Source organism: Lepus europaeus, chromosome 9 (assembly GCF_033115175.1).
Source record: "Lepus europaeus isolate LE1 chromosome 9, mLepTim1.pri, whole genome shotgun sequence".
In the NCBI taxonomy this organism is placed as follows: Eukaryota; Metazoa; Chordata; class Mammalia; order Lagomorpha; family Leporidae; genus Lepus; species Lepus europaeus.
The window spans coordinates 102,903,152-102,929,882 of NC_084835.1; the positions used below are offsets into that span (position 1 = coordinate 102,903,152).

General features: G+C 44.3%; 1 protein-coding gene across 16 annotated transcripts in view; it reads right to left on the reverse strand.

Annotated features, from left to right (window-relative positions):
- Positions 1 to 26,731, reverse strand: part of TCF4 (transcription factor 4) — a 407,611-nt gene that overhangs the window by 12,374 nt on the left and 368,506 nt on the right. For 11 of the 16 annotated variants that reach the window (XM_062201706.1, XM_062201701.1, XM_062201702.1 and 8 more), the window contains 2 exons: positions 6,951 to 7,086; positions 4,975 to 5,137 (listed from right to left, as the gene is read on the reverse strand). In XM_062201706.1, the coding sequence (XP_062057690.1) occupies positions 4,975 to 5,137; positions 6,951 to 7,086 (299 nt within the window). The remainder of the gene's footprint in view (positions 1 to 4,974; positions 5,138 to 6,950; positions 7,087 to 26,731) is intronic. The other 5 variants (XM_062201704.1, XM_062201705.1, XM_062201703.1 and 2 more) reach the window with 1 other exon arrangement.

Here is a 26,731-nt window from a genome sequence, read left to right on the forward strand (position 1 = left end):
CCGTTGGAAAGATGTCCTCACGGGAAAGTGGTACGGCCCGGATCCGGTATTATGCTGGAACCGAGGCGCGGTCTGTGTCTTCCCACAGGAATCTGGAAGAGAACCTCTCTGGATACCGGAAAGATTGGTCAGAAAAACAGCCCCGCCGCCGCAAGATACACCTCTATCACCTACGGACGACATCTCCCCCGAGATAACCGAGATTACCACGCTCTCACAGGACGACAAATTGCAACAAAACAACGAGACGTGAGATGCACCCCTTCCGCTTCTTCATACTGGCAGCGGCTTTGCTCCCTGGCTCTTATGCGGGCTTTAACTCCAACCCCACTGCTTTACTGCAGAACGTAGGCAACCCTTGCGACTGCAAGGGGGGGACCAGCAACACCGTACTGCAGCGTACTCACATCGCCACAGCTGATTGTGGGGACAAAACTGCATATCTGCCCCTCCAGGGGATCCCCGGCCTACCACGCGGCTACATATGTGTGCCCAAACCCCGCGTTTCTGATCCCCATAGCAAAAACCACTCCTGTCCTTGCTCGACCTTTCAAGAATCCATGCACAGCTCTTGCGATTCCTCATACTTCCAATGCACTTCTGGCGGTCAGTCGTACTATGCCACCCAGTTACAAAGTACTCGCAGGTCCTCTAGTCCTGACCATTTGCCACAGGTAGTCCATTCATCCCCCTACCTCTCAGCCCCCTGTGTTGGTACGCCTGGACAGTGGGCGTGCTGGCGCACTACGGCACCCGTGCATATCTCTGATGGCGGAGGCCCACAGGACCAGCTCCGCCACCAACAGCTAACAAAGCGATTAAAACCCTCGTCCCCCCATCCCTACTCACGCCTCACATATGGACAATGCCTCCATCAGGCACACACCTTCCTCGAGTTGTCTTGTTCCCCCTCTCATTCATTGGGCTGTATCACCCATCCCTGACGGGGAGCGAAAACTGGGTATGCGAGACCAAAGGTACTGCAGCAGGAGTCCACCCGGGGGTTCCGGGGGTCCTGGGAGAGCATATGCATATGCATGCAGGTTCAATTCCCAGCCTGCCCCAGCAAAAGGGAATAAAAACTGATCCCTAACGGAGACATCAGGGGTTGTGGCCAGGCCCTTGAAGTTCCGTAACTAACGGATCACAAGCACGCTGGGTATGCACCTCTACTCTCTGCCTAGTAAATATTCTCCCGGCCCTCATGAGCCAGGGCCGTCGGGGATGTGATTTGTGCAAAAACAAAAGGAGGGAGATGTAGGGAACCAGACCGGAGGAACCGTGCCCCTAAGATGGCGCCGACTCCCTGCTTCCGGGTTCTTCCTCATCTCAGGGAGTTCCCGCTCTTGCTCGCTCCTTCCCGCCTTAGATTTCCCGCTCTAGCTCGCTCCTTCCCGCCTTGCCACGAGATTGTCCTATCCCCGCGCTTCTAGCCTATCACCTGATTTGTGACGTGTATTGTGCATATAAACCCTTGCTACGCGGGTGTAAGGGAAGTTCCTGCCCAGAAGAGATCGAAGCTGGATCTCCTGCTTGCCGAGCAATAAAGGAACCCCGTGCAAAGTGTTCGGTCTCTGTCTCTTGCTGGACGAGGACGGCGCCGAGCACTTTTGCACTTCAAGCCAGGTCCTTGTAGAATTGCATATCCACTTGACTTTGGGATTGGCTTAGACAGCTGTGACAGTCCATATGCAGGAGCCTGGGTTTCTTTAGGCACTGTACCCAAACCAAATTGGGCAGCATGACCTAGGTGAAGGTGAGGGCCCATGGTGTGGCCACACTCATGTCGGGTGGGTGAGAAATGGAAAAATGAAGCTTTCATTGATGAAATTACACCCTGCAAAGCAAGCCATCATCAATGCAGGCTTAGCCTGCCCTGTGTAACCACACATAAGAACACACATAAGAAACAGAGTTTCCAAATAATCCTTTTTTTTTCCTTTAACTTGCACAGTCTGACATCTGAAACCTATGTACCAAGTAACTTGATAAAGATTTCATTGAGTCAAAATAAACATAAGTCAGTTTAATAAGAGTAAGAAGAAAGCCCTACACTGAAGATACTAGAGCTATGGAGGTGAAGACAGCACAGCTCTTGTCCAGGTCTGGCCATCCACTTGGCCTATTTGCATCTCATGTTCCCCATGCAGTAAATCAAAAGTCAGAAGAAACATGATTTCCATGGCATTTAACATTATGAATGTCTATGAGCCCCCAAACAAGTTGGGGGAACTCCAAATTGGTATTGGCTATGTAAACAACACAAGAACCCAACCTCTACTTAAAAATGATCATGACCTCACTATGAGCCAAAAACTAAGCAAAAGTGAATCTCTGATTGTGAATCCTATAATTCATAACAAAGGCATAGTTGGATACAGTGTAGTCTGTAAAGATGAGACCGGCTCAGTCCATTTGTGGGTATCACGGTGACCCATATGAACTTCACATAGATGGGAATTTGGATGATGAGACATCTGGAAAGCCCATTGCCTGCAGGAGGTGTCCTGGGAGCAGGCCTTGGGGGAGATGTCTTAAGAAGGCAGAACAGAACCAAGAAGTCTGAATGACTATCCAGAATTAAAGTCAGCAAGAACCTTTTTTTGTGTGAAATTCCAAAAACAAAGTAAACATCACTGAAAAGCAATACACTCTCCATGACAAGAACCTCTGTGGAAGTGATCCTCTGCAGCAGTGTTAGCCTAGAGAGTCAAGCACGGTCTTAGCGGGCCGGGAGGGTCCACTTCTAATTTAGCACTCTACAAATCTGCAGTGTTCACAGAATAAAGCTGAGAGATCATCTCATCTCAGAGCTGCAGGACAAGTGGGAGAGCTTCTCTAGTCAATTCGACGTCTCCATGTACGCTGAAGGAATGCCGGCTTAGACTGGATGATTCTGATCACCTTCCACTATGAAGAATTTCTGGGTAACTTCCAGAATGACAAGAGGACCAACCACATGAAGAAGCACCAATCAATGAGAAATCAGAGTATTCTTGGATTGCAAGAAACTGTAGCACATAAAGATGATGTATCTATGCCAGGAACATTTGGGTGGATAAGGAAAGTGGAGGAAGAGGAGGAGAGATGTTGTAAGACTGGGCTCCTGTTCCATAGGTTAAATTAACTGCCTTTCTAGATGACAAGTCTGCCCCAGGAGTGTGTGGGCCAACACTCAACTCTACTGAGCCATCACAGAAGGCCCTCTTTCTCTGTCTTCTGACACTCCCTCTGCTTCACTCCTCCAAGACCTCTGCAGGTGCCAAGGAAACCAAGGTTACTATTAATTCATTCCTATATCCCACTAGGCAAATAGGCTGTAATAAGTCAAAGGGAACAGAATGGAACTTCTGCTGAGCTTGTCCTGAAGCTAAAATTTTGGGCAGTGTACTTAAAAAAAAAAGACTTATATTACTTATTTGAAAGAGAGAAAGAGAGAAAGAGAGAGAGAGTGAGAGAGAGAGAGAGAGAGAGAGATTGATTGATCTTCCACAGTGCCAGCTCCAGGTTTCCCACATGGGTAGCAGGGGCCCAAGCACTTGGGCCATTTTCCACTGCTTTCCCAAGGTGCATGACCAGGGAGCTAGATCGGAAGTAGAGCAGCCAGGACTTGAAGCTGTGATCATATGGGATGCTGTCCTCACAGGCAGCAGCTTAACCCACTGCTCCACAACTCAGGTTCCTTGGGCAGTATTTTTATAACCTTGAGAACTGCATACCTTGTGCAAAGGGGACTTGGAAATGGGAAGACTACTATTTAGAATTTGCTTTTCACTTATAAATTAATTGATTATGCAAACAAAACTGCCCGGATTTGCAAAGCATTGCTTTACAACACCGTTTTGCAAGTGTACAGCAGGAAACGCCACAAAAGTGACCTTCCAGCACAAGAAGGTTCTCAACAACCAGTTAAAATGCTGTGAACCTTCAAGGAAGCCATTACTATGCATAAGGTAAGGCCACTAGCTAAGTCACCAAGGCTTAACAGAGAGGTGGCACTAACTGAGACGGCACTTACAGAGAAGCTGTTCAGGATGTCATATTCCCTTCTTGGGATTTCTTGCCAAGGTGGCCAAGCATCAGGAGACAGCAAGGATGGTGGGAAGGGGCATGATAGAAGTATTTAGCATTTTGGAGACTGTGGCAAGGCATGCAATCTACGTCCATAATTCCAAGGGCAACGTGACAATGCAGCACGTTCTTAATGCACAAAGGATACAAATTCATACTGGATACAACCTGAGAAGCGAGGCCTTAAGAGAAAATCTGTAGTCTTAGGACCAACTGCTTTAATTTGCAAATAAAAACAACCCAAAGGAATTAGGGCAAAGTACAGGGTGTCATGGTTTCAAACCCATCTGACTACCAGATTAGAATTAAAGTTCAAGGACACAGATTCTAATTTAAAGATACCAGATACTTAAGAAATCAACCAGAAGCTATTTTCCTGCAGTTGCATTTTCTGTGGAAAGAAGAACCCAGGATGGGGAAAAAAATAATCAGCAATTTAGGCAGTACTCTTTTACACCAACATATTTGGATAAAGCTGGAAATTTCAGTATTTTCTCATTTTAGAGGTAAGGCAAAAGTTAACAGTTGCATATACATTAATCAAATTTTTAACGTGGCTTAGATCTCTTTTTAGAAATGTTTGGAAAGAACATTTCTGACCAAATTTGTAGAATACGTATCATTTGGAAATGAAATGGTTTGTATTTGAATCAGTTACAAATTGTTTTTACGGTGTGTAATCCGTGTTGGGTCCAAATTCATAAATGCAAAGTCATTTTAGGCTTCCCTAGAGCACGGGTATCTGAAGCGATACTTCTCGCACTTCTAGAGTGGGCCTTTCCTTTTGTTTTTAGCTGTAGATTTACCTGCCAGGAAAAAACTGAATAGTTTCTTCCTGTTCTGTTCACTTCATCAAAGTCCAATAAAGGAATTAAATGAAGCGACAGTATTATATACTGTTACCTAGATCTTGACCTAGTAATTGATTTGATATCCTTCTTGTCGTCATCCAGTTTCTTGTCCTCAGCAGACTTCGTGTCTTGCAGGTTCTCATCACCCTCATCGTCGGACTTGATCTCAGAGCTGCCCGAGGAGACACTCTGCCCCTGGAGTCCCGGTGGCATGCCTGCAGACCAAAGGAATCTGGGTGACACACGTGCACCAAAAGCTCACTGCACGCACACACACACACACACACAAATGCAGACGCGGGGACGCCAGAGACAATTCAGACTGCTCTACTGTGATCCTCCTGTCACTTGTTCCCTGATACCTGTGAAGTTTCAAAAATGCACCTGCAGAAACAAGTTTTCCCTGCATTGGCTCTGAGGTTAAATCCTATTTTGCAATCTTTTGGAGTAGATGGTAATTTCACTGTCTACAAAACATCAACTTAATTGCAATGAAAATCATAATCATGAAAATCACACACCTCAATGTTCTGATTAAGAACCCAAGTAAATATCAGCTATTATATTGAGTTTCTTCCATATGCAATGATTTAATAGAAAAATGTCCTTAAAATATAATTCCCAGGGAGTACGCTAAATATGTGCAGTCAAGGCTTCAATAGATCCCCTAATGATATTCTGAAATTAGGCTTCTCTTAAGGAGTAATCAGCACTGAAAAATGGTACATATGGAAGGTAGTTCACTGCTCACTGAAGAAATTTCTGGCTTTATCAATGCTCAACTTTCCAAGATCACACCACATTTTAAAATGTGACTCTAAGAGGGGAAGCATGTCTCTCTATTGACAATCTGTGCAGTCTAGAACCTTGCCACTGAAAATTCAGTGCATGGGCCAGGAGCATCCTTATGACCTGGGAGCCCACTGGAAAGCAGAACCCCAGGCACACTGAATCAGAGTTTGCACTTTAACAAGACCCTCGGATCACACTCACCACATTACAGCTTGAGATGCACAGATCTAGAACAAAAACAAAGGCTCTTGAAAATAGAGGCCCACTAATTATCAAGGTACTTTAAGAAGTTCATGGAAAATGGAAATCAAAGAGTAAGTTCCTTTTGGTGCAAAAAGAAAAAAAAACTGAAATCCATGCATATGAGAGGAATTCAGAACTTCATGCAAAATGCCTATTACAAAAATATTGCACATGGATTTCTATTTTTTTTACCAAAAGAAATCCTTTCATTCCACTTCCCACGAACTTTTTGAAGTATTCTTCTATTAGCGTCCAGATAAAAATGGGCAGACACACCCATATATAAAAAGCACACTCAGATTCACTCCATGTTTAACCACTGAATAGATGCTTATCTCTGTCCCTGTGGCAGTGGTACAATTTTTTTTTTTAAACACAAGGAGTTTTAAGGAGATGTTATTTCAGTAACTCCTCCTCGGCTGGCCAGCCAGCGGCATAAGGAGCCTGGAATCCAGGTTTTGCCCCTAGTAGCACAACTTCCCGGGGTCACAGAGAGTCCCTTATAGTCAGTGGTACAAGGCCATGGTTACAGGGCTACATGACTCAAGAGCACACGCTATCCAACCAATTCCACTTTTTAAATGTACCTACATTTCCTTCCATCTTAAACAACAAAAACAATTTCCTTCCTTCCTATTCATTTGGAAATATCATTTTCAGACCACAACTAACCACATTAGAGGACCCGAATGAGTACAATGTGGAAATAGCTAAAATAAAATTTCCTCTCATCAGCCCGTTGCCCCATTCCCTGCTGAAATAAGACCAGGATTTCAGAGGATGTTTGAAGAAAACAGTTACTGAAGAAATGCAATTAGCAGGCTAAGTTCTGTCCTGACTACTTTCCCATTTACTTACCATTTTTGTACCACATTTGTTTCTTGGTTTCCTGCCAGTGCTTCCTGGAGGCTGACGCCAAGGAAGCCTGGTATCCACATGAGGTCTACTCTTGTGTAAAATGAGGTCAGCTGTGCCCTTCTGGGGCCCACTTACCTCTGTAAGGGTCCTGGGGTGGGTTCAAGTCAGGGGAAGTTGCAGACTGGACAGGAAGCTGTGGAACCGGAACCTGATTTGGCAGAAGGGAATGGCTGCCTCTCAGGGCCACACCATCCTCACGATGGGCACCAACCTGAAAGGTTGACAGGAAACACAGGGTCAGCGGCTGCCAGGCCAGGGACGGAACCAAGGAGGTGGCCTCTGAAAAACAATACTCCCAAACACATTTCACTAGAGGGCGCTGAAGGACCACACATGCACCTAGAGCTCCCTGCAGAAACACTTAACGCTCGGTAAGATGCCGAGCTGTACATCCAGTGACAAATATGGCAGAGGAGCTCAGGCAGGTAAAACGTCAAATTGTCTCCCAGGGTGCTGCAGTGGAGCGCACTGATTCGTACCCATCTGTCTTCCATCATGTCCGCCAACAGATCTGACAATTATCTTAATGCCCATATGCTTAATTGTGGGCTTCTCAATTCCCCCATTGCTATCGGAAATCCTACAGGAATTTCAATTTGGCATTCGACTTTCATTTCAGGGGATAAGATTCTCAGGCCTGCCATTTTTTTTTTTCCATAATGCCAGCTAAGCCTCTGACAGCGGAAGCTACAGCAGTATGGGACATAGCCCCTGCTCGGTACAAATATAATAAAATGTCACCTGGCTTTCCAAAACTGGCAGCCCATTCCAAATTAATGTTTACTGTATTTCATCAGCTGCTGAGTTCCAAATCCAAAGGGGGACAGTTTCTGCCAATGCCACCACACCGGAAAATGTACCAATAAAGGTTTTATTAAACACACCAGTAATGCCATCATTGCTCTGTGAGGATGTTTGGACATTTTTCCATTTTTTTTTTTCACCATTCTGATCCTAGAAAGACACCATATTGTAAATACTCTTTATGCTTCCAAGAATAAAATTATAGAGTACAGCATGATTACTTGATTTGGAAAAAAAATACTGCTGAGCTTTTTATTAACTACTACTGCCTACTCTGGGGTCCAGAGACATTGTGCTTGTGGCAGTGAGACAGCACTTGCTGACTTGATAGCATATGCCTTCAGGCAAAACCATCAAGCATTTGTAAACCATGAGGAATATGACCAGTTCACATTCTCCTTTGTATTTTCATGTAGTCGTTTTGGTAGCCTGCTGTTAAGTGAGCATTTACTAGGACAGTGGTCCTAACACCAAAACATATTTATCCGTGCACTTACACTGCTATGAGTCAAATTTAGTTTCTCCAGTCCAAAAATATAAAACCACAAAGCTGAATCTTCACTCTTTTGTTTGCTTCCAAAATGTTTTTTAAAGAATATGACCAAAGAATGTGACAATAAGCATTTGAACCAACAACAATGAAATTCAAAGGCCAGAAGTTCATGCTATTTAAAAGCAGCCAACTATTAATGATCACCTTTCTCTATATCAACACAGCCTAAAAGAACACAAAAGAAAATACTTTGGGCGTGGGATCACATAAATCATCCTACTTATTCAAGTTCAAAATACAGTAAGAAGAGTGAAGGACTAAAAGCATTTGAGTATCAGGAAGAATAAATGGGTGCTTTAGCTGAGAGATCTTGGGAGTTCCATGCTGTCACGGTACCTGTGTCAAGACACAGGCTTTTCTGGGTGGGTGTCATTTAGCATCTCTACATGGCTGCTTCACGTGCATTGAGACCCTGAATATTTCCCAGAGCAGCCCGTTCCACTTTTACCACGAACTGAAATCTTTGTTAATTCCACTCACCAGTCCCAGTTTCCACCTCTGACGTTCACGGATTAAGTGCAAGCCCTTTTCTAATAATATTTATCTCTGCTCTGCACCACCCGGGGCTTTCCTCCACACCTGGAGTCTGCTCTCTCAGGCAGACCACGCCCTGCCCGCTCCTTTGATCACTGCTCACTCACTTTTCCGATGCATTTTTATTTTTTCTTCTGAACAGAAGCTCCGAAGTTGCTTCTGATGTGCCGGTTTTAGACTTGTGCACTCAGAAGACTGAATCAACTGATGATCCTTTTGGTCTAATATGTCAACGCCTACATGTGAATTTTACAGGCCTTGGTCAAGGTAGCTCTTTATGTCTGCCAATCACTGTAAGCCTCCATAATGACCTTAGGGCCGATTCCCTGTGATTGGCATTCCCAATGGGCCCGTTTTTTTGAATTTCCACAAAGGATGACTCCAAGTCAGAATGCTGGCTGGGAGGCAGGCTGGAGTACAGGAGAGAGGTGTATTCCCTCTATTTCAGCGTCTACGCTAGCAACACCCTCAAGCCTTTGCAGGCACTAAGGATAACACTTAAAGCATCTGCAGCTACTGATCCTGAAATGTTTGTCCCTCCAGCTTCCATTTAGCTTAGTTTTCACAAGAGGGAAAAAAAAAAAGCTCACAACCAATCACCTTTTTATTTTCTTTGCCCCAACTATTATGAAAGACAATGTGACCAAGAGATAAATAATAATGACAGTCAACCGTGTCTAGATTCTAATTCTTACTGTTTTGCTTTTTTTTTTTTTTTTTTTTTTTGCTGTGTAAGCACCATGAGTTACACAGATGCAAAATGAAGAAAATGACACTATAAGTTATATAGAATAAACCCCAAGCTTATTGGATACATGTGAAGAAAGAAAAACTGGTATAGAATAAGGACACAAGAATTAGCATCATGGGCTTTAATTTTGAAAACTAGCATATTACTAAATAGTAATAGCCCATGTGGTTCAAGAGTGTTCAGAACTTGACCTACCTTCCTTCACCTTAGCATTCTTTGTATTTTGTTCACATCTATTTGATTTCAAATCTTTGTTTTATGTGACAGTAATATATATTTGGGAATACTGTTGTTCCAACTATGTTTTTGGGAGGATTACATGTACGTACTTTATCTAACTTGATCCATTTTCAGTAGATCATATTACATCATCTCAAATAACATCAGTCCGTTGCCATAAAGGAAGTCAGAGACAAAGCTGTCCTTTGTGTTTTAAGGCCTCCCTTGTAAACTACGTGTGTTCCAGGTCACAGGCAAGACCTCTGACCAGGCCACATCCATGTGGCAATGAGCTTGATTCTTCCGGATGAATTCCATTGCCTAGGGCTATGGAGCAGTATTCCAATTTGAAGAATTAGTTTTGCTTTGCTTGTTTCCTTAGCCACAGACAGCACATTCTAACCCTATTTATTTAGCTTTCAGAAACATTATTTCTGGTCATGTAAGAGATAAGGAAAGAGAAACCGGGGATGGTCAGCCCGAATCTGTTACCAGAATAACTTAGAAACAGGCAGAGCAACTAATACTGTCATCTGTATACACAAGGGTCAGTAACTTGTCTACCACCATATAAAAAAATACATAAAAATGTAGCTGATTCTGTCAACCTACAGGTAGATTCTAAGGATGAAGCATGGTGCCCAGTTTCAGAAAAATCCATGCTTCTTTAAAGCCATATTCTGATAACCTTTTTATCTAGATAACAGTAGTCTAAAGTTAAAAGCCAGCTTATAAAAATAACTGATTTTATTAACACTAATTTTTTTTTTTTACAATCTTTAAGGACAGTCTTCTCATAGCTCCATATCATGTAGCTTTAGATATATTTATGTTAAAAGTAAAGATAAAACTTTAGCATTACTTGGTAACTATTATTGACTGACCAAAGAGTGCATTTATCAAGTCAACCTATATTTTCTAATCTAACTGTCCCTTTGTGAGGTGCTGGGGGCAGAGTGATGAGTAACTCAGCTGTGGTCCCTGCCCTCATGGCACTGCTAATGCTCCTTTGTGAGAACTCAGTGTGGCAGGTTCAATAGTAGGAAACATGGCTACTCAAGCTTGCTCAAATGAAAGACTTATGAAGATTTCTGTAACTTATGTTTTAGACCTAGAAAGTTCTGGAAACTGAGGCCACTCCTTGCTTCCTCTGCCCCATTATTCAGCTTTTCTCTCTCCTCCGGTGGGTACCTTTGCTTTTGTCTGGCTTCCACACTCTCATGACTACAACCTCCATGGTACCTCCTGGAACATTCTTTCAAGTCTGCACCTCGGGCTAAGTCCCTCTCTGTCCCAGCATTTCCAGGCTCTGGCCAAGGTCATCTGATGACCCCAGTCATCATTTTAAGCAGACATGGGTGATCCTGTGAGGACCCATGGCATCCTTGGGCCATTCTAGGATTGGGTGTTTTCTTGGTCCAGTGAGACAAGATTATGAGGTTCACACATGGTAGGCTTAGCCTGCCCCTTCCCCAGACCTTCATGTCTGGTGTACTGGTACAAGCAAGTATTGAAGTTACATTATTTCTCAGGGCAGGTATTTAAATTTCTCTACAAAGACCACCAATTTTTTTAAAAGATTTATTTTACTTATTTTGAAATACTGAGAGAGAGAGAGAGGTCTTCTATCCTCTGGTTCACTCCCCAAAGGCCTCAACCAGCTCAGTCAGAGCTGAGCCCATGTGGGTGCAGGAGCCCAAGCATTTGGGCCATCTTCCACTACTTTCCCAGGTGCATTAGCAGGGGGCTGGATCGGAACTGGAGGAGCCAGGACTTGAACCAGCGCCCATATTGGTTGCCAGTGCCCCAGGCTGCGGCTTGAACCCACTGTGCCACAGTGCCAGCAAGGCCAATAATTCTTTTAAAAATTTATTTGAAAGGCAGAGAGAAACAGTGGGCAGGAGGGGAGTCTTCTTCCATAGACTCAGTCCCCAAATTTCACAAAAGCAAGGATTGGGCTAGGCCAAAGCTAGGAGCCAGGGACTCCCTTCAGGTATTCCATATAGGTGGGAGGGACCCAAACACCTGGCCCATTATCTGCTGCCTCGCATGGTGTGCATCAGCAGGAAGTCTGATAGGAAATAGAGGCAGCACTCAATCCTATGCACTCTCAAAGAGATGCGGGCATCCCAAGAGGCAGCTTAACCCACTGCATCAGAAAGTAATACTCCAAGCCGGCGCCGCGGCTCACTAGGCTAATCCTCTGCCTTGCGGGCCGGCACACCAGGTTCTGGTCCCGTCGGGGCACCGGATTCTGTCCCGGTTGCCCCTCTTCCAGGCCAGCTCTCTGCTGTGGCCAGGGAGTGCAGTGGAGGATGGCCCAAGTGCTTGGGCCCTGCACCCCATGGGAGGCCAGGAGAAGCACCTGGCTCCTGCCATCGGAGGGTGAACCAACGGCAAAGGAAGACCTTTCTCTCTGTCTCTCTCTCTCACTGTCCACTCTGCCTGTCAAAAAAAAAAAAAAAAGTAATACTCCATTACTTCTTTTGAATCATATAAGCACCATATAGTTTTCAACATCCTTATTTTGTGAAGAAAGGATTGGTATGTTGGAAGCATGTTTATATCACAGAACTTAGATTTTAAGGATTTGGAGGAATTTGGCAATCAGCTGTAAACTCTTCATTTTCCAAAGAAGAAAGCTAAGGCTGGAAATGGTTTAGTAACTCAGCCAATGTCTGGTTAGAAGACTAAAACAGATTTGAATCCAGAAGCACTGAACAATTTGATTGGATATAGGCATATATACAATTTTATATATTACATTGGGTACATATAAATATAGATGGATACATGAAAGAGAGAGAGGTGGGTAGAGTTAAGGGACAAAAAGGGATTACTTTTTGGAGCTTTTGTCTTATAACACACACTCACAGACAAGCATATTACACACATATGTACACATGTATATAGATTTGAAAATCTTTTGTAGTTTCTTTATCATAGGAGAAAAAAATCATAGTTTACCACCTCAGGCCAAGGCCAAGATGTCTAACTAAATTACAGAATTTAATATTTGCCACAACTCTTCCAACATAAACAGATTTAAAAGACATGCAGTTTCAAATTAGGTGGCTTTTGGCCAGGTGGTTTTATACAGGGATGCGTAGAGCATCTTGGTAAATATCCTTGTCCTTATCCCCAAGCTAACAACAAACACCACAAACAAAAAAGACATTCAGTGTTTTTGCTCTCTTTGTTTCCAGGGAGTATTGTGAAAAGTAATTATTCTGTTGTATTTAAGAGGCCTATTTCATGGATGGGAAAATGTATCAAATTTCATTTGGCAGTTATTCAATCCTAGTTAATGTTATCTCCAGAGATAACTGCTTCAAAATGGGCTTCCAGACCTCAGTTCCTTGTATTCTACCATAGTCCTCTAAATGGTGTAGGGCAAAAACTATAGAGAACGTGTCATCAATTTCTAGCCCAAGTGATAATGACAGAAAACCAGATACCAACATTTGGGTGCATCAAAATTAAACTTTGTTACCAATGTTATCTGGTTCAAAATACTTCTTTTGACATAGGTGCTTTTTAGAAAGGTGAAAAATAACAAGACATTGGGGCCAGTGCTATGGCATCCCATATGCTCCACTTCCGATCCAGCTCTCTACTATGGCCTGGGAAAGCAGTGGAAGATGGCCCAAGTCCTTGGGCCTTTGCACCTGCACGGGAGACCCAGAAGAAGCTCCTGGCTCCTGGCTTCAGATTGGTCCAGCCGTTGCAGCCATTTGGAGATTGAACCAGTGGACCTCCCCCAGCCCCCCGCCCCACCTCTGCCTCTCTGTAACTCTACCTTTCAAATAATTAATAAATAAATAAATAAATAAATCTTGAAAAAAAGTTTTAAAAAATTAGCAAGACAGGGGCTGGCTCTGTGACATAGCAGGTACTGGCACCCTATGTGGGTGCTGGTTCAAATCCCAGCTGCTCCACTTCCCTCCCAGCTCCCTGCTAATGGCATGGGAAAGCAGTGGAAGATGGCCCAAGTGCTTGGGCCTCTGCACCCATGTGGGAGACCCAGAAGAAGCTCCTGACTCCTGGCTTTGGACTGGCCCAGCTCTGGCTGTTGTGGTCATTTGGAGAGTGAATGAGCAGATGGAAGACCTCTCTTGGCTCTCTGTAACTCTGCCCTTCAAATAAATATTTCAATCTTTAAAAAAAATAGTAATAAGGCATTCAGGCAAAGAAAAAAGTCCCTGGTAACTTTAATTTTACATTCTTGTTTCTTCACAAACACCTAAGAAAAGTCGATGGGAATTCAGGGTAATTATAAATTCCTTAACACAAAAGACAGTGTTGGTGTCTGAAGTGTAATCTCTCCATAAAATACCAATTATATACGACAGTTGTGGAGTACTGAATTTCAGTTTCAATTGTCTTCCCAGATCTCTATCACATGAGAGAAAAGCAAACTTACTTTCTGAAATGTGCAAAATACCACTGATCCCCAAAGTGCATCTTTTAAAGATGTAGAAGTAGCCACGTGAACTTTTTTTCAGTGACTCACAGGTGGAACTGGGACGTAAAAGAAATGGCAGCAGCCAGGAAAGACAGCAGGGCCCCAGAGAGTCTAGAGACAACAGAGCTACCTCTAAGAATCTCTAAGGTGTGGGGAAAAGACCTAAAGACTGGACATTCTGGCCAGCGCTGTGGCTCACTTGGCTAATCTTCCGCCTGCGACACTGGCATCCCAGCTTCTAGTCCCGGTTGGGGCGCTGGGTACTAGTCCCGGTTGCTCCTCTTCCAGTCCAGCTCTCTGCTGTGGCCTGGGAGGGCAGTGAAGGATGGCCCAAGTGCTTGGGTCCCTGCACCGGCATGGGAGACCGGGAGGAAGTAACCGGCTCCTGGCTTTGGATTGGCGTAGTGCTGGCCGTAGCGACCATTGGGGGAGTTAACCAACGGAAGGAAGACCTTTCTCTCTGTCTCTCTCTCTCACTGTCTAACTCTGCTTGTCAAAAAAAAAAAAAAAAAAAAAAAAAAGGACTGGACATTCTTTAACCACAAATGGTAATTTCCATTTTCCTTTGTTTACAGCATTATCTCACCTTTTTACCCTCATGCAATTAAACATTTAAAGGACTTCTCACTGAATTCAGATATGGATTGAAATGTTTTTTGGTTTGGGCTTTGACTTGATTTTTACAACGTTTATTGGGAGAAGACTTCCTGTCTTAAAGACACACAATTTCCTTTTTTCCCCCCAGTGTTTACACAGTTTCACTTATGCTTTGCCTGAATTTTAAGGTAATTCCTTATTGTGCAATCCTTGGAGATTTATTTAATGCTTACTCTCCAGAAAATAAAATAATTTTCAAGAGGATTTAAACACCATCTAAATGATCCTGACCTTGACAGCCCTTATCTGTCATGTGACTGTGTGCCAGAACTTCCCTGAACTGTCCACCAAAATGGTTAAAATGAATGATTTTGTGATCTAGTTAGCGATGCAAATGGCTGTAAGCTAAATTCAGTTCATCTTTCGTTTTCTAACTCATAAATTCCATCTATTAGAACTGTTTCATTTCTCCCTTCTGCATCTCCACTCCCCCACCCCCCATTCTCTACACCACTTTCCTACAGTGGAAACCATACACAGATGCAGTGCACCCAATGGGGACAGGAGTAGGAGGCCGAACGAGTCCATTCCATCCCTTCCCTGCTCCAAGTAGCAGACTGTATGGAACTCAATCCGGTCACCCCCGTGAACCAAGCCCATCGAGCATAAACTGTGGGGGTTCTTCCAAGCAGCTGCTTTTGTTCAGAGCAAAGCAAAAGACAATGGGACACGTGAGGTGTACTTGGAATTGTGGGTCCCTGAGTCATGCTACTGAGTGCGCGCGCACACACACAGTCACTACCCAGATGACTCTGCACTGGAGATTTACCATGACCAACTGGCCTTTATTTTCCAAAAGCTTTTCTTATTATCTGAATAGCTCATGGACGTTGTCATGTACTTGGGAAGGGACTGTAGGTATAAAGACATTCGCCTAAACTCTTCCCCATCTCCTTCTAAATCCTCACCCTTTGAATGCAATACTCTCTCCCCAGCTCCTGGTCCCTCGCAGACTAAATTTCCAGCCTGTTCATTAAATTCCCTATTGTTCAATGAATCCAAGACTTCTACCTTGTGCTGCTGTGTCCTTCACTTAGATACCCTGGGGCCACCCCCCCAGGCCCCTCCTATTCTTAAACGCCTGGACTCTTAGGTGTCTACTCATGGCCCCTATTCTGCTGGGTTCACGCTCGTATCAGTAGAGCTTGACCCAAGCCCTTCCTGCCCCATCTTCTCATGGCTCCCTGACTGCTTCTCTCTCACTAATCCCACAGATCCCCTTGCTGTACCTTTCCAGACTATGTGGCTCTCCAGAACTCTACTTTCTTACCACCTTGCTTTGCCCAGATGGGGCTCTTTCCTGACTATTCTTTGAGACATCACCCTCAAAACACATTCAAGAGCATCACTTAGTCGTGCAGGGCATAAATCTTAATGATCGTGGTTCTGCTGCCATTCCTAAAAGCCTACATTTGAGCAGTGAGCTTCCCAAGGGCAGAGACTGGCTGTGGGTCACAGGCTAGTACAGTGATACCGAAGTGCGCAACCAGACGCTTCCTAAATAGCAAAGAATGGCACATATCACATGACATGCATCTGTGAGACGACATCTGAAATCTAAAATGTGATATTGTCAAACACACCTTGGGTGCGTTTCTATCCAATAATAAACATGTCATTTAATTCAACAAATGCTTCTTGAATGTCTCGATATACAAGGCACTATTTAGGCATTTTCAAGGAAAAACTAAAGAGAGACACCTAATGTTCTACAGGTACTTACATTTAATGATGGGATGATATAATTTCTACACAGGATAAAATAAGATGAATGCCATAAAGAATACAAGGTTATATAGGGTTTGAAAAGGTGATGAAATTATATTTGATTGGGAAGCCAGAGACTACTGCAGGAAGAAGGTGGCATTTTTAGATAAAGAGACAGACAGACAGGCAGATTTTTCATTTGCAACATCTGGAGCCAGGCTGGGCCAACATCAGGATGCAAGACCTCAATCCAGGCTTCACATGTGGGTCGCAGGGACAAGTACTTGGGCCATGACTTGCTGCCTCCCAGGGTGCACATTAACAGGAAGCTAGATTGGAAGCAGAGCTGGAAGTTGAACCCAGACACTCGGATATGGGATATGAATATTCCAAGCAGCATCCCAACCACTTCACCAAATATGCACTCCTAGGTGTATATTTTAAAAACTGACATATAACACTAATAAACATCTCAATTGCAAATGAAAATTTGTTTTTCCATCAATAAGTAGCATTCTTTAAGTAACTGTGTGTGTATGAAGACACAAGCAGCTAAGGACTATGTACTAACATGTGTTTTCATGTTGTCAGAATACATATTTCTGACCAAAGGCAGATTTTGGAAAAGCCCTTTATAAATCTCAATGGCTTTCCTACAAAGTGAACAACACAGGGCACTGTGGACACAAATGGTACCCCGCTGTATGTGTGCATTACTGGCCCCAATGGCACCCCGCTGTATGTGTGCATTACTGGCCCCAATGGCACCCCGCTGTATGTGTGCATTACTGGCCCCAATGGCACCCCGCTGTATGTGTGCATTCCTGGCCCCAATGGTACCCCACTGTATGTGTGCATTACTGGCCCCAATGGTACCCCGCTGTATGTGTGCATTACTGGCCCCAATGCCACCCCGCTGTATGTGTGCATTCCTGGCCCCAATGGTACCCCGCTGTATGTGTGCATTACTGACCCCAATGGCACCCCGCTGTATGTGTGCATTACTGGCCCCAATGGCACCCCGCTGTATGTGTGCATTACTGGCCCCAATGGCACCCCGCTGTATGTGTGCATTCCTGGCCCCAATGGCACCCCGCTGTATGTGTGCATTCCTGGCCCCAATGGCACCCCGCTGTATGTGTGCATTCCTGGCCCCAATGGCACCCCGCTGTATGTGTGCATTACTGGCCCCAATGGCACCCCGCTGTATGTGTGCATTACTGGCCCCAATGGCACCCCGCTGTATGTGTGCATTACTGGCCCCAATGGCACCCCGCTGTATGTGTGCATTCCTGGCCCCAATGGTACCCCACTGTATGTGTGCATTACTGGCCCCAATGGTACCCCGCTGTATGTGTGCATTCCTGGCCCCAATGGCACCCCGCTGTATGTGTGCATTCCTGGCCCCAATGGTACCCCACTGTATGTGTGCATTCCTGGCCCCAATGGCACCCCGCTGTATGTGTGCATTACTGGCCCCAATGGTACCCCGCTGTATGTGTGCATTCCTGGCCCCAATGGTACCCCGCTGTATGTGTGCATTCCTGGCCCCAATGGCACCCCGCTGTATGTGTGCATTCCTGGCCCCAATGGTACCCCGCTGTATGTGTGCATTACTGGCCCCAATGGCACCCCGCTGTATGTGTGCATTCCTAGCCCCAATGGTACCCCGCTGTATGTGTGCATTACTGGCCCCAATGGCACCCCACTGTATGTGTGCATTACTGGCCCCAATGGCACCCCGCTGTATGTGTGCATTACTGGCCCCAATGGCACCCCGCTGTATGTGTGCATTACTGGCCCCAATGGCACCCCGTTGTATGTGTGCATTCCTAGCCCCAATGGTACCCCGCTGTATGTGTGCATTACTGGCCCCAATGGTACCCCGCTGTATGTGTGCATTACTGGCCCCAATGGTACCCCGCTGTATGTGTGCATTCCTGGCCCCAATGGCACCCCGCTGTATGTGTGCATTACTGGCCCCAATGGCACCCCGCTGTATGTGTGCATTACTGGCCCCAATGGCACCCCGCTGTATGTGTGCATTACTGGCCCCAATGGCACCCCGTTGTATGTGTGCATTCCTAGCCCCAATGGTACCCCGCTGTATGTGTGCATTACTGTCCCCAATGGTACCCCGCTGTATGTGTGCATTACTGGCCCCAATGGTACCCCACTGTATGTGTGCATTACTGGCCCCAATGGTACCCCGCTGTATGTGTGCATTACTGGCCCCAGTGATTCACTCTTATTTAACTGCCGTGAAGTCTTTCATCTCCCTGCTATACAATAATAGCTTCCATATGACCAGTGGCTCTGCTATAAATAAGATCAAAAGCAAAAGAAAGGATTTAATAAAAGAAAATGACATTAAGAGTAGCATTAAATCAGGGGGAAAAAACCCCAATATCCAACTTTTCTTTTTGGGGGGATACGGCAAGGTGCAATAAAATATTATAGAGTAGGAAGCAGCTCCTGCAGTATCTCCTGCAGACAGTCACAGCAACAGGCACAGACCAAAGCCATCTGAGCAAGCCTCCGAGTGGCAGAGACCAAGCGGGAGGAGATGGAGGAGTAGGGGCAGAATGTCCCACTGATGGTCAGGCTTAAGGACAGGTGACACACCACACAGCAAGTTCCACCTTGGGAAGAACAGAGTGGAGTGCATCAATGGCAAGCATCCATCTCTTTCTTTGCTCCCTTCTGTTTTACTTAATGGAGATAGACTTTTGGGTAATCCAGGGTTTCTCAGAGAATCATAACATTGCTCAACTCTAGGACATGAGTTCTGAGAAAGGAAGTTTTTTTTGGCAGTGCACAGTTACTTGATATGAAGAGCCAACTTCCCAAACAAATTTTCTTCTGGTTCTTAAAAAAAAAAAAATTGCAATGTTAATCTCGATTCCCGACTGGATAAACAGCTGCTAATAACCTCCAGCTCCCAGGGGAGGAGGCTCACCTCCTTTCATCTTCAGACGAGTGGATACCTGACATGCACTGCACTTTAGTGGTTCCACATGTTTCTTGCTCTGCTTTTCTCAGAACTGCTTTGGGACCGATCTTGCCAAGTCACAGTTCTTTTCTCCCTTTCCCTTAGACTGCACTGAAGAGCTCAGAAGACATGGTCAGCTAAGGCCCTATTTACTTGAAAGAGTGGTTCTCATTCTCTTCCTGTTGCTATGTCTAAAGAGGAAATTCAAGCAATTCTAATCTCCCAACGAAGACCAGTGCCGTGGACCCTCGTGCTGGAAGCTTTGTGAGGGGAATGACCATTTTGCTTTGTTTTGTACTTGGCTAAGCAGGCAGTCAAGGGCTGACAATGATCAAAGATACCAATTTCTAACAGCATTGCTAATGCAATTACTTATATCGGTGTCTGTCCTCAATAAAGGTGCAAGCTTCAGTACCTTTTTTCCTAAAAGGAAGTACCCTGTAGAAGACTACAGGGCTGATCGGCCCCTTGAGTCCTTTCTCACTTGTTCAAGAGCACCTGCTTTAACGGTGACCTCAGTTCTGCATCTCAAGATTCAGACATTTCACAAAACAGCTTTTTAAACAAAACCCAGCTGTTTCCCATCTAGACTACAGGGGGAAAATTTGGGCAGCTTACAGAAACATTACCCAGAGACTACCATTCTCCAATAACTTTCACACACTTTCAGTTCCAAACGAGACCCGTCCATGTGCAGAAGCTGGGGAGAAGGCAAATGCGAAATTAAAATGTGGAAACTCAATACTGTGGTTTTTGACAATATGTCCAATTAAGTGCTTTGAAACGAATGTGGCTATTGTATCAGGACAATGCTTCCCCCAAGATGTCACTTAACTAATACCGGCCAGATCTTTTGGTTAAACTCAACTTTGCAGTTCTGCAATGATTTATGGAGACAGAGGAAGCTATAATTACGTACAACTGTGAATGTCAACCAGTTAGGTACAGAAAGCCCTCGTGCTACAGAAAATGTGATGCTCTATCTTTCAACCCTCACTCCTGAGGCTGCCCCGCCTGAATCCTCTTCTTAGGACGAGTCCAGTTCACACTCCTGCTTTCTAAGCAATTAAGATATTTTTGATTTGAAGAATTTACAGCTACAATAAAAGTTAAAATAACACAACGGCCACAGAATCTGAAAAAATACAAAATGGCCAAGGCCTAATCTTGGCTTTTAAACAGTGCCAAGTTGCTCCAGTATTTTCTGTTTTGGTATGAATGACATAACTGAATTACTTCATGAGCTGCTACTTTAATTCCTAAGGGTGGAAAATTCCATGAGTTAATTTAATTTGGACATAAAAAATACACACGAAGACTCGCTCTTCCTGTGGACTCTCATGTGCAATATCCGAGCCAATTGCTGGAACTGCAGTGCTGTGGAGGAGTGGCTTTCTCCCAGCGCAGCCTTAGCTGGGAGCTGCAACAAACAGACTCTTCAGACACATCTCTTACTTCTATTTGGGCACATTACAGCCTTTATTTCCATTTTTTTAAAAAATCATGTTTATTTTATGGCTCCGAAATGTCTTTTCTATGTGTCTCTTACTGCTGAAATTCTACACAGACTCTAATAGAAGGTCAATGATACAATGACACATTCTCTAAGAAGCTTTTCCTAGCTGTCTGAATCACTAGTTAGGTCACTGAGTAATTCTCTTGCATTATAATTAGACATATACTGTATTATTACCCGACCAGGATAAAAGGCCTATTAGATGAGAGACTTTTTCTTGCACATTTATGCATCCGTGATGGTCTCGGAAGTATAGCAGATGCAGAATGTGTGACTGAACACATGTGCATTTTCTAATACATACAATACTCTTCTCCCTCGAAAATCTACTATACTGAGAAAACAAATCTATTATATAGAGAAAACAAAGGCAATATTACATTTTTTAAATGCAAGGGTTATGCCTCTTCCAAGTCATGGGTAGTTTATTATTGGGTCTTTGCATCTAATAAAAATTCAGTTAAAAAAAATGATTACCAGGGTATTAGAAATGTATCTACTTGTCCCTCCCTTAATGTAGGAAGAAAACAATACAGAAAAATTATGTAGTTATTCTTGGAGGGGTCTGCTTTAAATATGTATTCTATGCATATATTTTATTTTTATTTTTTTAAAGATTTATTTATTTATTTGAAAGGCAGAGTTACAGAGAGGCAGAGGCGTCTTCCATCTGCTGGTTCACTCCCCAGATGACTGCAACAGCTGGAGCTGGGCTATCTGAAGCCAGGAGCCAGGAGCTTCTTCCAGGTCTCCCATGTGGATGCAGGAACCCAAGTATTCCAATCATCCTCTACTGCTTTCCCAGGCCACACCAGAGAAATGGATTGGCAGTGGAGCAGCTGGGACTCGAACCAGCGTCCATATGGGATGCTGGCACTGCAGGCAGCAGCTTTACCTGCTATGCCACAGTGCCAGCCCCTCTATGTATATATTTTAAAACCAGGAAAACAAGGTTTTTCTTATTCATTCATTTAAAGTTCATGGCTCCAGGATACTGAATACATACTTTAGTGGGGAAAATGAGAAAACTGGCATACGGAGACTAAAGCTTGGGGGTAGACACCCAAGGCAGATTGACTGTTTCTCTGTCACACAGCCAGGATGTGGAGCCAATAGGTAGAGGGGGTGGGGAAGAAGATGGGGATACATCCAATTGCGGCCCACTGATGTAAAATCTGGGTGTGCATGGTGTCCTAACCACTTAACTCAGGGGCTGTGCTGAGCGTCACTACTACTGCTGTCTTCAAAATATTTTGTTTTTTTCTTTAAAATAATGCTAAAGTATCAAATGGTGAATTGGCTAAAACTGTTTCCCTCTATTTTTTTTTAAGTTTTCTTTTCTTTCTTTCTTTTTTTTTTTTTAAAAAGGTACAATATTAGTATGAATGAAAAACTTTGAGTTGAGGTTGCTAATGCTCTTATAAATATTTGACAGGGGCTGGCATTGTGACATAGCAGGTGAAGCCGCTGCCCTTGATGTCGGCATCCCAATATGGGTGCTAGTTCGAATCCTAGCTGTTCCATGTTTGATCTAGCTCCCTGCTAATGACCTGGGAAAAGCAGCGGGAGATGGCCCAAATTCTTGGGCCACTGCCACCCACATGGGAGACCAAGAAGAAGCTCCTGGCTTCAGCCTGGTGCAGCTCTGGCTGCTATGGCCATCTGGGAAGTGAGCGCTCACTCTCTCTCTCTTTCTCCCTGTCTCTCCTCTCTCTGTAACTTTCAAATAAATAAATAGATCTTTAAAAGAGAAAAATATTTGATAAATGAGGAGATTAGCAATTAAGATAATTGAAGAGATGAACAAGAAATAGGCAACTATCCTAATTAAAAAAAAAAAACACCAATATAGTAGGCATTGTAATATGATGCTGAGGACTAAGGTCTGGAGTGAAATTCTACCCCTCGGGCTATTTAAAAGAGTTCTGGAGTCCAGCACAGTGGCTTAGTAGGTAAAGCTGCTGCCTGCAGTGCTGGCATCGCATATGGGTGCTGGCTGGATTCCTGGCTGCCCCACCTCCCATCCAGCTCCCTGCTAATGCACCTGGGAATGCCTGGTGCTTGGGCACCTGCACCAATGTGGGAGACCCGGAAGAAGCACCTGGCTCCTGGCTTTGGTTTGGCCCAGCTTCAGCTGTTGTAGCCATTTGGGGTGTGAAACAGTGGATGGAAGATCTCTCCCTCTCTCTAACTCTGCCTTTCAAATAAATTTAAAAAACAAAACGAGTTATCAAGTGCTCTGAAATGCAGGCTATGATCTTCCAAATTCTGTTTGCTTCCACCAAGAACACATCTTTCTAGAAAAACCTAATTTCCACATTAATGGGAGAGCTGCCCAATAGGTTTCCTGTGACAGTGCTGTGGAGGATGTGAGAAGAGGTGGACTGGATGTGAGAAGAGGTGGACTGCGGGGAAAGTCAGACTGGGAGACAGAACTGGTGGAGACATCAAACTCAAAGAGCAAGCGGCAATGTAAGTGTGGAGGGAATGTCTGTGGTGCTGAGCCTCACGGCTCAACATTTTCATTACTGGCTTTCATGTGGACATGACTGGCACCCAGCACATTCGTTAGCAACACAGCTGACAGAGGATATGACGGAATGTAGTAGTAGACCTGTGTAGACCTTTAGACTAACAGACTGAAATCTGCACCATGAAGTTCAAGGGGGTTATGGGGAATTTTGCACAGGTACAATAAAAAGTGCACAAGGATAGCTGAGAGACTTGTGGTTTATAGATTTTAGCTGATTACAAGGTCAGTATGTCAGCAGAATGATGAGGCTTTAATAACAGCAAATAAGATTTTGTTGGGTGGCCTTAGTGAAGATATAATGTAATGAATGGAGGAAGTAGTATACCCACCCTTATTCACCCTGGAGATTTCCAGAGCACTGTGTTCAGTTTTAGGCTAAACACAATAAAGGTCCTTGGGAGTGGGGAAAACTTTGATAAATTATGCAGAATGCACCAGAAAGTCACAAGGCTCATCATGGAGAGTCAAAACATTTTCTAGGGTCAGTAATTGAAGATACAGATATTTAGCCAAAAAAAAAAGTGCCCCTGAATATACCATCTTCAGTAACTCAATGTTTTGCCAGTGTCTGCTGGGTTGGGTTTGGGGGAGAACAATAAAGACTAAGCAGAGAAGCAAACTGGAGTTGGACATATGAAGAATTGTCAAATACCTGGTAGAAACAGGCTTTCTGAGCATTTGGAGGGACTCACACTTGTAGGAAGGAGGCTGATAGAAGCTTATTGACTGCTTGGCAAGCAATTTGTAGGGGATTGGGATAGAGATGATCTCGAAGGTCCCTGAGATGTTACAGCAATAACTGCTTAGATATATGTGCTCAAATATACTCGGCATTCTAGGACGGCGTCACAAATCTGTGAAAATCCGAGGAGTGACATGGAAGATGATGCCTAGACTGATCATACCTTTGTTGGAGGTCTACAAAAGAAGCAAATGTTCCAACTCCTGCTATTCTTGTGACTATCTACCAGTAAATGCCACCAGAATATCACATCAGTCTCCACTACTCTCTTCTCATTAGCCCATTGGCAGAGCTAATTGCATCTTATTGCAGGGAGCCAAGGGAAACAGTTCTCTGGGGTTCTATTAGCTAAGCCACAGTAGCAGAATGGCTTGCAATACCTGTTACAGTTTTGAAGTTGCTAGGGATGATGTCTGTTGCAGCACTGTGGGACACGGTACAAAGCATGTGGTTCTAGTTGATGGCTGGTCTGGTTTCAAATCCCAGCTTGTCATTAACTGGTGACTCCCCAGGGTTGGGTCACTTCCCCTTTCTAGGCCTCAGTTCCTCAGAAGCAAAACAAAGGCAATGGGTTAACTGACTTCTGGGGTACTTCCGGAAGCTAAAATTCAATGGCCTCAACTCTTAGCGAGGCAAGCAATATTAGTTTGACTCATGAAGCCCTAATGGGAAAAGTTTTCACAAGCTTCATGTCAGTTACATAGAAAGGTGTCTCCTCACCCATGAATATTCTTTTGGTACATTTTATTTCATTAGAAGGCTACTGAAAAGAGAGAGACTGGGCTAAGCCTGTCTTGATACCGGTGGTCTCCGAAATGGGGGATGCAGCAAGGAGTCTTGGGGTATGCTGGGGAGGATAAGTGTCAGGGATGAGTTCCACTGAGCTCCTCTATCCCTAAGTCAACCAGAGCAGGCGTTCTTAGGAGACCACGATTCCTCACCCAAGCAACCGTGGGCTCTTTCCCTCCCGGTTAAGGCAATGGGCCCCTGTCTTCTCTGGGCCTACTGGACTAGTATGCAGCAATCTATTTCAACACAGGTCGTTTCTGACTAATCTGTGAACCTCTCAAGAGCACCGACCACGTCTAGGCATAAGGCCTCTCATTTGGTAACCATCACTGAATGTTTCTGAGATGACTGTATTAGCTTTAAACAGAAAGGTCTGGGAGCCGTACTAATGTATTAATAGTACAGGAGGGTTTTTAAGTCATGACACTACTTACAGCTGACCAGGAAGCAGCCAGGGTGGCAGGGAGGGATCTGTGATGGGAGTTTTGCTCTTACTCAGTTAAAAGAAGAGGTGAGGTCACTTGAAAGGCTTGCTTTCAGGTCTCATCTGTGGATATGAATGCTGAATGAATAATGGAGAGGCTGTATTCGAAAAATTGCCATGTCAATAATGTATAAGAAATCTCGAGATTTAATATCAGGATTAAAGATGGAGGTATCTGGGGTGCAGAGGGGATTATATCTGATAAGAGTTTATGACTAGGTTAGTGGCCTGCTTGGCTGTTTCATTATTCTCCTACATTCGCAGATTTCTACTCTGAGTCTATCAGAAAAGTCAGTGATTATGGTACGAAAAACACTTCAAAATTAAAATGTATTACTTCAAGGTCCCTGGTAGGGAGAGTTCCCACCTCTCAACCATTCAGCATGAACACACTGATTTAAGAATAAATAAATGCTCAGACCATCGTGGCTCTACTTGGGCCCGCCAGTACACTGGAGAAGTTCTCACCTCTGTCTGCACTGAAGAGCTGTTCCGGGAACTCGGCCATAACTACCTGGAAACTACTTTTGCCAACTGACATTTATCAACATTTGAAAATCACAAGCTCCCAGAGCCTAAAACTCATTGTGAAAAGGTATACTCACAGACAATCTCTGGGGAGTACTCAGGGGCGTAAAAAAAAGACCTTTGAGTTTGGAGGCAGATGAGTTTGAATCTATGCCCATGCCTTGAAAACGGACCGCTCAAAATTTCCAAAGCTCATTTTGCCAACACCTGAAATGGTCACTATGATCTCCCTCAGTGAGCGCCTGGGGACCCGTCTGACACTCAGAAAACATTATCCTTCTTTTCGACTTAGGATCTATTTACTGGGAGAGAAACACCATGTTAATATGTAGTACTCAAGGAATTCACAACAAGTGGTAAGGCAAACTTATACCTCTTAAAGATGCACAACTATGCACAGCTCAGTGAGATAAATATCTAGAAATGGTGTGACTCATAGAGTAGTGCCGAAAATGACTATCATGGGTGGAGGCGTCGAGGGAAGGCTTCCTGGAAGTGGCAGAATTTGAGTCAGAACTTTGAGAATGGGTGGGAATTAGACAGAAACAAATGGATAGGGCAGACCAAGTGGGCCACACACAA